We start from the raw sequence: 13,793 nt of genomic DNA on the forward strand, positions 1-13,793 counted from the left end.
GGTGCCGGGCACAGGAAGCGGAAAGCGGCAGCAGCGACGGCGGCCGCCGCCGGGGAAGGTGGCGGGGAGCGGCGCGGCGGCGGAGGTCGGGTGGGTGCCGGCGGCAGCATGGGACGGCCGCGGGAGGGAGGTGAGTCCGTCCGTCTGCCCGTCTGTCCGTGCGGGGGGCGATGCCGCTGCCCCGCCACGCCCTCCCGCCGCCGGGACCCCGGTGCCGGGGCGGCGGGAGCGGCAGGGTGGCAGCCTCCGGCTGCCGTGCCCGGCCGGGCGGTGCGAGCCCGCCGCGTCCCGCCGCCCTGCCCGGCGCTTTCCGGGCTGCGCGCTGGTTCCTGTGCCTGGGCGGAGGTGGGAGGCGGGCGGGGGCCTCCCTCCTGCCCGCCGTGAGGCTGCTGGGGCTGCGGGTCTACGATCGCGGCATCCCGGTGCCGGCACGCTCGGTGCCGGCAGGGCCGCGGGCGCAGCCCCGCACGGCGAGCAGCGCTCTGCTGCCGAGCCTCGCCTTGCAAGGAGCCCGTGCGCTGTTCGTGCGAGAGGCTCCGCGCTGGTGTGAGCGCTCTGCTGGTGGTGCCTTGCTGCCCACGCCGTGTAAAACAGACTGCTCTGTGTTTGGGCTCATCCCGCTGGGCAGCACGGGACGGGGAGCAGAAGTGACGGGAAGGAGAGCCGCTACGAAATAGCACGGGGGGGTTGGGTTTTTGATTCAGAAGGTTGTCAGGGTGGTTAACTAACTCTCATGCCGAGGGTTGAACTCTTTGAATTGCAATCAGTGAAAGCATGAGTGACTTGATGGCAGCGTTTTCGATCTGAGGAGGCAGGTGGGCGATTCTGTGACTGTTTAGAGCAGTGGGACTTTTTTGACCCTGGATTTGTCAGTAATGAACTGCCCACAAGATCTGTGCGGCTATAAAGAGTTAAGAAGTGGAGTCACGCTGGCTGGAAGTGCAAATTAGGATGTTACGAAGTATGTTCTGTGATATCATTGCCTATGAGCTCAGCCTGACTTCGAGGAGGAGAGTTGTGGAGAAGGCACTTCAGCAGTGCTTTGCTACCTTTGAAAAGCTTCGTTTTGACCATGCTTGGCTCTTTTCCCCCACTGGGGTTTGGCTATTTAGCTGGCCACAGCTTTGAGGCTAATGTTGGCTCTGTGATCACAACACAGAGTTGTTAATTTTGAAAAATAAATATGAATGGTGTCTTGTAGAAAGCCTCCTTTAAAAATGCTCCCTGTAGCTCGAATTCTGGAATAATCCCCAGCTGTACTGGAACCAGTCAGGCAAATATCTAACTGCTCCCAGCCACTCACCAGCAGCTCACAGTGGTTGCTTCTGACCTTTTGGTTTTGGTTAGTAGTGGCAGTTGTTCCTGATGGCTGTTGTCTTATGGATATGCGCATCTGGAGAGGGCTTCCTGTCATTGTGAGACTGGGATGCAGTACTAGGGCAACACCACCGAATGACTGCAGTTATTGTACTAGCAGAACTGCATGTTGTGTTGTAGCCTGCCTTCCTTACCCCCCCACCTCTTGCAACCAAAGCAAAGGATGGTATCAGAAACGTGACTTTGCTGCTGCAGGGTTTGTGCTGCTGTGTGGGGACCTGAGGAGCAGACCTGAGTAGAGAGCTGTGATGTCCAGTTCTGCTGGTGGGAAACAGTAAGCTCATGTTTCTCCACGGTACGGTCTGGTACCGTTCGCCTGGAAGAAGAAAATGAACCCGTGTAAAAACTACTTTAGTACTTCTTTTAATTTCTCATTAGCCTGTATGTCAGAATTTCCTGACTTGGGTCAAATTAAAAATCAATGGCTATTTTCTCAGGGGTCAACACCTTTGCCCTCTCTCCTTGCAAGGCCAGAATGGCATTGAACTTGTAAAGATTTGAGCATGAGGGTGATATAGAGAGACTCCATTCTGTAGAGTCGCACTGTGCTTTGTCCTGGGGATTTTCTCAGGGTCTGTAGACTTCTTTTTTGTTCTAAATTTAAATGGAAAATGCTGGCAGATATGAAGTGTCCTAAAGGCGGGGGTGCTCTTTCAGTAGAGAAACCTTTTGCAGTTCATACCTTTTAATGCTAACTCAGTATCTAAGTGCTATGGCTAAAAGCAAATATTGAAAATGAGGTACAGGTGCTGCCTGCTGGGATAGGCAGTCAGTGGCATCTTGTGAGACACTTTTCCCCATTTGTTTTGTTTTAATGTCAATATGGAAAACTGTATTCCTGTGCACAGTCCCAGGTGCTCTGGTGTCCTGAGGTTGAGGACATGCCTTATGTCACGTTGCATGGCTCTGGAGTTAAGAGGAGCACTGGAAGGTCTTACAGCACAGAACAGACCCATGAGTGAGGAAGGACAAGCTTTCACTAGTCTGAGAGCATGGCATGAGGTGTAGTTTGCATGATAGTCTCAAGTGCTCATTGTGCTTCAGAAACTTGGACAGCACAGGTGTGGCTCTTGGAGTGGGCAAAGGACATCCCTCCAGGGAAGTGCTTCACAGAGAGAGCTTCCAGCTGTGTAACAGGGACAAGAGGCTGGGGGTTACTGCTTGGAAGCTCTGCTCACTTGAGTGGTGGTTTTGCCTGGGTATTTCTCTTGTCAGTTGCTGTTGCATGTTCTGATTTAACAGTGAATTGCTTCAATAAACACAAGTAGGTTTTTTTTCTGAAATATCCATGTTGTGGACTAATGGTTTTCAGTTTTTGGGCTGGAAATTCCAGGGGATCTGTGAAATCTTTCTGAGGACCTTCTGAGAAGCAAAAGAAAAGAGAACCTATTGCTAGAGAGCTTGTATTTGCTGACTACTAAATGGTTTTTTTTAGAATGAGTGGCTTGCAAATCAAGAGCCTCCACCATAGAGTAAAAGCCCTGGTTTAGTTATATATATATTTGAAGGCCAAAATTGACCTTATTTAATGACATGCAAAAAAAAAAAAATATTGCCCATTAAAACTGGAATATTTGGCTCTGTGAATAGATGAGCATGGATGAACTTATGTGCTTACAGATCAAGTTGCTGGATTGGGGCCTGCTCAGGAAATTCAAAAGCAAGAGGTTCCTGTGGCATTGCTCATAGGTCTTACTATGTCTGCAGTTGAAGTTATGCAATTTCTCGTTTTCCTGAAGTGAGTAATGGGAATTTGCTGCAGCAGTACTGTGCAGCCAAGCCAATGCCAGAGTTGGAAAAGCTTCCTCACTGCTTAACTGTCTTAATTGTTTTTGCTTTTGAACCTTCAGTGCGTGAGGTTCAGTGTGTTTGATTTGCAAAGCTCTTCGTTTCACTAAATGAAGGAAAAAAAGATTTCTCAGTGCAATAGCTCATGGGCATCCATTACCCCATAGACAGCTGGTGCTGTTTAGCAAGTGAGGCTGACGGCGTTTGGAGCTGAATTGTGCACACATCCTCACGGACACTTGTGGCTGCTTGCTCTCCAGATGGCACTTCCAAAGACATACAACTTCATGAACGGACTGGTAAACCAACTCTAATTGATTGCAAGTTTTAAACACATCAAGATTGAAACTGTGCAAAGATTTCAAAGAGGAGCTGCTCTGGAGTTATTTGCCTCAACTTCACAGGGGGAAATCCATTGGGAAAGCATGGGATGTAAAAGGGAGCTGTTGTTTGCGTTTGCCCTCTTTGATTTAAAGATGTAACTTGCTCTTTTAAATTTCTCTTGGGCTGGGAGCCAAACTTCTCTCCCTTGAAGACGATCACAAAGCAAACTTCATTGGAAATAGGATTGGGCTTCCAGTGTGGAAAATAGCAATTCAAAAGAAACTCTTTCTGAGATTTATGAGCGTATGAAAAGAGGGAGTTACAATGAGTTGTGTAGCTGTGTAGAAACTGTAATTACAGTGATCTCTGTGGTATTCAGGGGTAACTACATTTCTTCACTGTCGTGCAGGGTGCGGCAGTCCTCCTTGCCAGCGCAGGGTCCCAAAATTTACTTTGGGGTGCCCTTACATTGTTTTCCATCTAGTATTTGGCTTCTTTCTGTCATCAGTGAGTAAGGAAAAGGCAACGTGAGAGTGCTGGGAATAAAGTTCTGGGTGTACAGTTTATACAACTGTCGTGGTAGAGCAGAGGAGGCAGTCCGTCTCCCCTCTAGCTGTTTGCTTGTGCTGCTATTCACCCTGACATTGGTTTGGATGTTTTGAGCAGTGCTGTGAACTAGGTCACGGGAAGGATCCAAGACAAAAGCGTGGCAGGGGGGCGAAAAGGGATTTTTTGTTTTGTTTTCCAGCAGTGCTGTTTGCTTGCTGAGAATTGTGTTGACACAACCAAGAGTGGTGAACCGTGGTGTGGAGGTGGAAGCTATTTACACCAGCTTTCTTGTCAACACTGAAATACAGTGCAACTGTACCCTCAGGCCAGCAGAGCTTTGTTTCATGCAGGGCCAGAAGCTCTGTAAACAGACCATGCCTTCAGCAGAGTCCTGCAAGATGTAATGATTTTGATTGGCTACATTGAACTCTGAATTCACGCTCTTTTGTGAAGGGATGAGGCCCCAAATGATGGGGCTGCTGCTTTAAGCAGAACAGTTGTTCTTGCCCAGAGGGGTACGGTAGGAATCATAATTAACAGTGATTTAGTAAAAGACTATGCTTAGTTTGGATAGGACTGTGTTATGAAGGACACAGGTACAACTTGTCTTGTGTAGGTCTCCTCAGGCTCTAGCAGTGGGCACTCTTGGGGTGGTGGCTAATCTAGGATTGATTTATGTCTATGCCATTGGAAGAGCACCAACCCGGAGATGTAGTTTAGCTTGTTAATTGTCTTTTGATCCCTTCCTTACTTCGTCCACAGTAATTTCAGAAGCTTTTGTGGTGTAAGGCTGCCCTGCCTTCCTGCCATGAAATAGAGCAGGAGGTGGGTAACTGGCTTGGCATGGCTATAAGGAGTGTGTGTTTGGACTGTGCTCCTTGGACTCTTTGGACTGCTCCCTTCTTGGCTGGGAGTGGTGTCTGTCTAACAATCCAGGCTACCCTCTGTTGGACAAATCTAGGGAGCCCTTGACAATCAATCTCAGTTGGATACCAAGCAAAGCTAGTGGTCTTCTGCTTTTTGCAGCTGAGATTGGGCAGATGTATTTTGCTCCTGACTGGCCTGCGAGTGCCTCAGCAGGAAGATCTATTTAGCCACTGGTGTATCTTGCAGTTGGGGCAATGAGGAGCAGAGTCCCTGAGTTCATAGTAGAATAATTTAGGTTGGAAAATACCTCTAAGATTACTGCTTTTGACAGTAGTCCAGGAGACTTGATAGTTTTTGGGGGCCGCCTTGTTGACTTTTCACAGAGCTGTGTCAAAACGGTTGCTCATGCTTACACAGAAGAGGAAAGTTGGCGTGATCCAGCCTGCCCTGATGCTCCTGTGTTGGTCTTTTCTGCCTGGTGCCCAAGCACTGCCTGACTTCACTCACCATCAAATGGGCACTGCCTGTTCATGGTACCTGCCCAGGTAGCCTGTACATTTCCACAGCAGCCTCTACCTGTAGAAATGTTCCCAGAGGCCTCTAGAGAAGAATGATCCTGTGCTGATGGGGTGAGAGGAGTCAAAAGAGGAGCTCTATTCCTGGTCCCTGCCTCAGCTCTATTTTACTTGGGATTTGAGGGAAAATACTTTTATGTGGTTAGGGGAAAAGGGTGAGAGTTTATACTTTCCTAGAGGGCTAGGAAAAATATGTAACCCTTACTGATGTCTTCCAGCAACTCTCCTTGCTTTTCTTATTCCTGTAATGCAGTGATATGTGTCTGTGAAGGTAAATGGTTGTTCTCAAAGGGACTCCAGTAACATCACAAACAGTGGTTTGTGACTACAATAACTTGTCACCTTTTCTTCAGCTGAGGGTGTTCCTGGTCTGTGGTGCCTAATGACTGTAAAGTCCTGTGTAGCCATCTCCTCATAGTGCTTTTGAACGTAGGGGGGTCGTGGCCTCACCCCCATTTATCAGACTAAGACAAACACAGAAAAAGGATTTTTCTGTGGTTGCCTAGCAGGACAGTAGAGTAAAAATCAGCTTTAATGAGTCACAGCCTAATGCTGGAGCAGTAAAAGGCTGTGTGCAAATCTCAGGAGCTAATGAGTGTTAACATCACATCCTCGGCTGGGGGATTTTTATGCTTGTTACAGTAATGATGCCATTTTCCAAACTGTGCTGTGCCTTGGCTTTGTTTTACTATGCTTAAATACATCCTTGTTCCGTTCTTCCTGAAAAAAACGGACCTTATGGTCCCATCCTTATTCGTCCTTTCCGTATTCTCTGAGGCACAATATGCCCTTAGAGCTTGGGGATCCTGTACACAAAAGGTCCCCAGGCCTTTCTGCTTTCTAAGAGCCCTGGAAAGCCCAAGTGTTGTGCAAATACCTGCAGCTCTGGATGCAGTGGGGGTGCTGCTTTACTTTGTTGCAGATTACAGCACCAGCCAAGGAACCCTGTGGGGAAAAGGCTTCCTTCTCTTCCTTCTTTGGCACTGCTTGCATGTGGTAGAGCACTCTGCTGTGAGCTTCTATGGAGGTGTTAGTGGAGGAATCTTATGGCTTGCAAGAATAGTTGGCCAGAACAGGATTTCTGTTGTTGTCCCTCTGTCTTTGAGGAAGGAGAGGGATGAAAGCAGTGGTTGCCTGTTTGATTGCTAACAGCTTCAAAAACTGCTGTGAGCAGAAATTTATGGAGGGATCTAGTTTAATTTTAAAGTGCTCTTTTGCCCACTCGGAAAGCATGGCATGGCTTTAGTCCTGTGCTGGCTGGAGGCAGCAGTTGTCTAGGCAGAAGGCATGTGGGAGTGCTCCTGTGTGCCAGAGGCTGTGCCAAGGGACCTCTGTCCATAGCTGACACCCTTCCCCCTTCCCTATTTGCATGTGTTTCCTCAAACTGATGATTAACTCCCCTTCTTTCCATTTCTCTTCTCACCTAGGGATGATGTCTACCCTTCCTTCCCACAGGGCTCAGGGGTTTTGCCATGTTAGTGTTGGGAATTGTTCTAATGTTGCCCTGCTCCAAAAAAAAGCATGACCCTCTTCTGCCCTTTACAGATGTGACTACAGCTGTTGTTCCAAATGGAAGTACATTGTAAGAAGTGTTGGCCCATATAAGCTAGACGTGATCTCTAATCGACTCTCCTCAGTGTTATTAGCATGTGTATATATAGAGATGATTTTTAATAAAATTGAGTTCTTCGAGGCCTGAATTAGCTTCTGGAAGCAAAGGTTACAAAGGAGAGGGAGGTGTTCACAGTGCCATTGATTGTATGGTAACTAATGCCTGTATAATGGGCACACCTTGCAGTTATGAAAACAAAGCAGGTTCAGACATGGTGGGCTGATTCTCTCCAGGATTTCTCCTAGGGAAGTTGCACTCACCCCCACCCCTTGTAAATAGGCTATAATGCTGCTGTTCTGAATTGGGGGTTATGTGGGCTGTGTGTCACACGGGAGAAAAAATGTGGTGTAGAAGCCAAGCCTGGTCATTTTTCTGTGGGTGCATTTCGGTATGTAAGGCTGCTGTCCCTTCTCCAAGTCATTGTCCCTACCAGGTGACCTAGACTGTCTCTTCCAGATTTTTAGATAAATGGGCTAAATTCTGCAAAACAGATGCACTGAATTAATTTTAAAGCTTTTCAAATGCATATATGTCACTAGATCAGAAGGAGAGGCTGACCAGGACAGACTTTGAGTGTGGTATGCAGCTAGAGTGAGGGAATTCTTGGAGCAGGGATGATGTCTTGCTTTGCTTAGAGTGCACTTCCATGTCTGTTTCTTGTTTCTTAGGTCAATCGTGAGAAGCCAAGCACCCTCCCTCCCCTCTGATCAGATTCCTTTTAAGTGAAGCTCACTCAATCTGAGGACCAGATCTCACCGATGACTGGGAAGCAAAGAGTACCCGGGAAAGCACTTTTACCACGGACTCCACCTCAGGAGCACCAGGAACTCATCTTCTAAATATCTGTGCCCCTTCTGTGCAACCCGATGTCTGCTGCAATGGATACAGAATCAACATATTCGGGATACTCCCACTACTCAGGTCACTCCAAAAAAGCTCACAGACAAGGGTAAGGAAATGTTTGTTTTTAATTACTTACTAAGTTAGGGTATGTCCTATGGGAAAAAAAATTGGAAACCAAGATAAAATCAGTGGACCCACGTCTCTGGATGTGGAAAGTCCTCATGGGGAACACAGTGAGGAGACTTGAAGCTGCTAATTCAGTGATATTCAACCTGTTGGGTGCATGCTGGGGTTATGTGTGGCCAAAAAGATTGGGATAGTGCCAGCAGAAAGAAAAGATCACCTGAGTCCCCTCTTAAAGGGGAGGGATGAGTACAGTATCTGGGGAAGAAGACATGTTAGACTTCCTAAACTGATAATTGCTAGTTGTCTTCTGATGCCATTTCTTTATTCTGTAATAATAAGGTTTCCTGCCTCTCCCCACCCTCCTCCAGCCTACACTGTTAATGGTGTGTTGAGGTTTTTTTAAATAGAATTTGAGTGGTACTTGAGTCGGCAACAAGTCCTTTATCAGCACTGATTGGATTAGAAGTCAGGCTTTTCTGAACTTGAATAGCAAGTCCTCTCTGTTGTGGTAGTTCAACAGCCTGAAAACCCATCTGCTCTGAAACTTCTGATTTATTTGGAAACGTTTCCTTTTTTGTTTTCTTTTCCTACATTATACTTATACATGTAAAATATGTGCCACTTACTATTTGCAAGTTATTACTGAGCTGGTCCAAAATAATTTTGCAATTCGGAAGCAATTACCCTGTGTGGTTGGAAAAAGAATTCTTCCATGAAGTCTCTTTGCTCACAGTCCAGTTATCGAGTAAAACATGTCTTGTTTGCCTTTTTTCCCTTCTTTAGCATCCAACCCGCAACAGAGATTGCCCTTTTAAACTTAGAATTCTGTGTGGAAAGATGCCTTCAGAGTTCCAAAAACAGCATAAAAATCCTAGAGCCCTTCAACTGGAAAAAGTGTCATCCCGTGAAACCTTTGGGCTTTGGTAATTCCAAGAGAGAGGCAGAGCTGGGATACTTATGAGTGTTAAGCCAGTCCCTGAGCACTGTGAGGGTTTCCAGTGCAAAGGCTGCTTTCCTGTCCGTGTGGGAATGGGGAGGAAAGCATTGGTGAGCAGATTGGTAGGGCTTAATTCATCTTGAGACTTTCTCAGATGAGAAGCTGTGAGGTCTGCAAGGGTGCTCTGGAAATAAAGACTGGCCTTGTACGCTTGATGTTCTTGCTTTCTTTCTGAGAGGTTAACTTGAGGTTATTAACCAGTGGAAATAAACTTCACCAATTGTCCTACAGTGTTAAGGTCAGAGATGACAAGACTCTGCTTTGCAGGAACTAAAGCTCTATTGATTAATTCCTTGTGTTAACTGGGCATGTCCCTGCAAGACGCTTTCTTGTGAGAACTGTGTAGACCAGTGAATTCCAAATGGCATTGCCAGTTGTTTGGAGCATGCAGGCTTTCATTTTAAGCACAGCACTGATGGAAGGTGTTTTAAGAATATGTGAGGTGGTGGGCATGTATCCCTGTCCTCCCCTCTGCTATCACTGAAGGGTGGTCTGTCCCAGCCTCCAGGCTTCAGCTTGTCTGGGCAAAGTCCCTTTTCTACCTCCTCCAGAGCTTGTTTTGTCGCAGCCCGAGTCTATGTTGATCAAGAGAAGGACAAACTTGGCTGATCTAATACTTGGGGCACTTGTTGCAGGTAGAGGTGCAGCACATTTCATGCCCTGCTCCGTAGAGTAACTGGTGATATTGTTCTCCTCCTCTGTTTGTAAAAGGAGCCGGGACAGACACAAATCTCCCCGAAGCAAAGATGGCAGTCGGTCTGAGAAGTCCGTCACCATCCAGACACCTCCTGCGGAGCCGCTGCTCGGGAACGACGCCTCCCGGGCAGAGGAGGGCCAGGTAAGGAGGTGTGAAAACAAACGTGGAGTGTGTGTTGTGGGACAGAGCGTGTGGCTTGCTGGCTCATGACTAGGAAGAAAGAATTGCTTAGTAAAGAATCATGGCTTATGGGTGCCCTTTGCTCGTGCACGCAGCCAAGGTCTCAGTCACTTCTGTCCTGTTCTGAGCGTGTTATTTCTGACAGCTCCTTGGGCACTACTTTGACTCTCTCTCCAGAGTGTCATCTGCCAAGCTCTATGTAAACATCTGTTTCCATCATCTCACTGTGCATTATTCAGATCAACCCTTTCAGCTGTATGTGTATTGCAGTTTTTAACCAGGATTTGCTCCAGGTAATCTTGTAAAACGCATTAGAACCAGAATTCCAATAGGGAAAGGAATCAAGAAATGTGAAAGTAGTGTGAAATAGCTGTGAAGGAGGGCGGACTCGGACAAAGCTAGTACATTAAAAATAGGTTTGGTAAAAACTAGAATAATGCTGTATTTGGATTGTACCTAGGATGGATCCAGTGCTCTGCTCTAGCAGGTGATGTAAAGGTGCATATTCAAAGAATGGCTAGTGCTGCAAGACCTAGAATGCTGGATGCTTCAGTATCTTGGGCTGGATTTGGGGTTTGTTAATCCTTAGCTGTAGGGTTCCACTTCTGCCTTTACCAAAAAAAAAAAAAAAAAAAAATCTATGTGCAGTTCCCAGCCAAACTCTGTGTGGTGGTAACAGTATTCATGTACCTATGGATGTGCTCATTTCATGTCCTGTAATTTAGTATTTTGTAATCAGTTCCTTGTTTTCATGAGTCCCAGCTGTTATTTCAAATAGTTCTAAAGGTGCTGGTGAATTCCTAAGTCCTTGTTTTCACGCAGACCTCCTCAATTAAAGCCAAAGCTAAATAAGGTGATTTGTGAGCCAGACTTTTCTCCTAGGGAGCAGTGTCTTCAAGTCCAACAGGCGTGTACCACTAGAGATTTAGCCTCATATTTCCTCTCCTGTGAGAAAAGGCTGAGGCAGGTGGGGTTGTTCAACCTGGAAATGAGAAGGCTCTGAAGTGACCTTGTTTTGTGGCCTTTCATTAGCTTATAGAAGCCTACAAGAAAACTAGAGAGGGACTTCTTACAAGGACATGCAGTGGTAGGACAAGGGGGAATGGCTTTAGACTGAAAGTGGGCAGGTGTAGATTGGATATTAGGAAGAAATTATTTGCTGTGAGGGTGGTGAGGCACTGGAACAGAGAGGTTGTGGATTCCCTATCCCTGGAAATGTTCCAAGGCTGGGTTAGATGGGGCTTTGAGCAACCTGGTCTAGTGGAAGATGACCCTGCCCATGGTAGGAGGGTTGGAATTGGATGATCTTTAAAGTCCCTTTCAACCCAAAGCATTCGCTGAGTCTGTGGTTCCACATAAATGCACATTTTTTTGCATTAGGCTGTAGTCCACTTTTTCAAGTGGCAAGAGTTGCAAGGGCTAAACTGTGACTAGGGTTGCCTGTTGTCTTCTGGGACGTAGCCTTAAACTGCCTTGGTGTTCCTGTCCCTTCTCTTTTCTGGGCAATTTTGCAGCTCATCAAATGGAGGAAACTATGTAGAACTACTTAATGCATAAACATAAAATAGTTGAAATGCTTGAATTGCAGAGGTGCTGTTAAAGAGTACAATGTGGCAGGAATATGCTGCTTTTCAGGACATACTACAATGCAGATCTCTTCTGGGGCCTCTGCTTTGGTGAGAAGTGACTCAAAAAAACCCTCATATTAATTCAAGATGCTGACTATTTGTGGTTGGTCTGTCTCAAAACCCTACTGCTCTAAGCATGGGAGGTATTCATGTCTTGGAGTACATTAGAAGTTAAATCCATGGAGTTGGAAGTTGTTCCAAGTAGTTGTCCTGCTTCAGTCTAGTCCTTTCCCAAAGACTCTTTCCATCTAGCTCTTAAAAAGAAGTGAATAAGGGTTCAAAATTATGCCTGTCTCTTTCAAATAAATTGTTTTGGTCAGCATGTGCAGTTGGAGAAGTCTGAGGGAAGTTGTAAATCCTATTAATGACACAGACTGCAGGCAGATATTCTTAGGAAGAAAACAAAAATGTGCTTCTGAATGAGCATTGTGGCTACAAAAGTGCCAAGCAGCGGAGGCACATGCGTTGCCACTCTTTGGCATGCATTTGTGGGAAGCATCAGGAGCCTCCATGTGCATGAGTCACTCCAGCAGCAGCTGTGAGTCAAATCCGTACATGTCAGTGTAGCTCTTTGGCTGTGCCAGCACCTGGAAGGAGCAATTGGAGGCATTGTAGCATGGGAGAACCAATGCAGACATTGTCTGATGTTGGCTGGGAAGAAATGAGACATTCATAACATGTAATGTAATCTGACACTTGCCAGCATGGCGACTGTATTTCAGGTAAGCCTCTTTGTGAGTAAGTGGCTTCTGACAATGGCCTGGATTGTAATACCAGAGCTACTTGGCAGTCTAAGATCCTCTAAACTTAAAAGCCCCATACCTGGAAATATCCTCTGTGATCACCTGTAACATGTTGGTTTAACTAAACTTTATTAGATTGTCAGCTACTCAAGGCAGTGCTACTGTAGAGGAGAATAAAAGACAATGAAGTGGAGGAACTTGCTGGAGGTGTGGTTGCTTCTATTATGGATGGAAAAATAACGTGTGAACATGTTTTTGATTGTGTAACAACAACAACTGACTTGAAACGCTGAAATGAAAATTTCCCTTCCAGGTGCTTTGTGGTGCAGTTGCACTACAGAATTTGTGGGCTGGAAGAATACTAGTCCTTGCCCTGGACATGGGAACTGGTGATTACTACAGTTTCCAAGACTTATGTCATATAACTCATTAAATGTGCTGGAAGAAGAACCTCTGGGTGTACAGTGAGTGGCACAGCAAGCTGAGCTACCCGCTCTGCAGTTAGGGCTTTTAGCACCTAATGTTTACAGTCACTGGTTTGGACAAGTTGCTGTTGTTTCCAAACCTTTACTAATTGTCAGGGTTGATTATTCATTCACTATGTTTAAGGTGTTGCTTTTGCTGTATGTTTTTTCTGGGACTTAAGGCTGTCACAGCAATCTTTCCAGGCAAGAAAAATAGAACATCTGGAGGGAATAGCCTGATTGTTTCAATGTTATTTCTATGCATCTCTTCTTCCTTCAGGATGACAACTGGGGTGAGACCACGACAGCGATCACAGGCACCTCTGAGCACAGTATTTCCCAGGAGGACATTGCCCGGATCAGTAAGGATCTGGAAGACAGCGTTGGGTTGGACTGCAAACGTTACCTGGGCTTAACAGTGGCAGCTGTTCTCGGACTCCTAGTCTTCCTTACCCCCATTGCCTTCATTCTGTTACCCCAGATCCTGTGGCGAGAGGATCTGGAGCCATGTGGTACCGTCTGTGAGGGACTGTTCATCTCTGTGGCGTTTAAACTCCTCATTCTCCTCATCGGGACCTGGGCTCTTTTCTTCCGCCAACCCAAGGCAGACCTACCGAGGGTGTTTGTGTTTCGGGCCCTTCTGCTGGTCCTCATATTCCTCTTTGTGTTTTCCTACTGGCTCTTTTACGGCGTTCGCATCTTGGACTCGAAGGACACCAACTACCAAGGGATAGTGCAGTACGCCGTGTCTCTGGTGGATGCCCTGCTCTTCATCCACTACCTGGCCATTGTGCTGCTGGAGCTGCGGCAGCTGCAGCCCACGTTCACCGTCAAGGTGGTTCGCTCCACAGACGGAGAGTCGCGATACTACAGCCTGGGACACCTGAGGTAGGTGCAAGGCCTTGGAGTCCGCTGGTGTGGATAAGTGAGGCTCTGCTGTGGCGTGAAGCATCAGCTGCATTTGAGGCTGTGTTGTTGCTGGTTCCTGAATCGACCGCCAGAAGAATTCCAGAGTCCCTCTGA

General features: G+C 46.7%; 1 protein-coding gene across 2 annotated transcripts in view; it reads left to right on the forward strand.

Moving 5' to 3' along the window:
- VANGL1 (VANGL planar cell polarity protein 1) overlaps positions 1 to 13,793 on the forward strand; it is a 43,679-nt gene continuing 29,886 nt past the window's right edge. The window contains exons 1-4 of one of the 2 annotated variants that reach the window (XM_021548888.3): positions 1 to 130; positions 7,761 to 8,041; positions 9,770 to 9,896; positions 13,051 to 13,658. In XM_021548888.3, coding sequence (XP_021404563.1) covers positions 7,959 to 8,041; positions 9,770 to 9,896; positions 13,051 to 13,658 — 818 coding nt within the window. In that variant the 5' untranslated portion in view covers positions 1 to 130; positions 7,761 to 7,958. The remainder of the gene's footprint in view (positions 131 to 7,760; positions 8,042 to 9,769; positions 9,897 to 13,050; positions 13,659 to 13,793) is intronic. The other variant, XM_085591789.1, reaches the window with a different exon arrangement.

This window comes from Lonchura striata, chromosome 1, assembly GCF_050655825.1.
Source record: "Lonchura striata isolate lonStrDom1 chromosome 1, ASM5065582v1, whole genome shotgun sequence".
In the NCBI taxonomy this organism is placed as follows: Eukaryota; Metazoa; Chordata; class Aves; order Passeriformes; family Estrildidae; genus Lonchura; species Lonchura striata.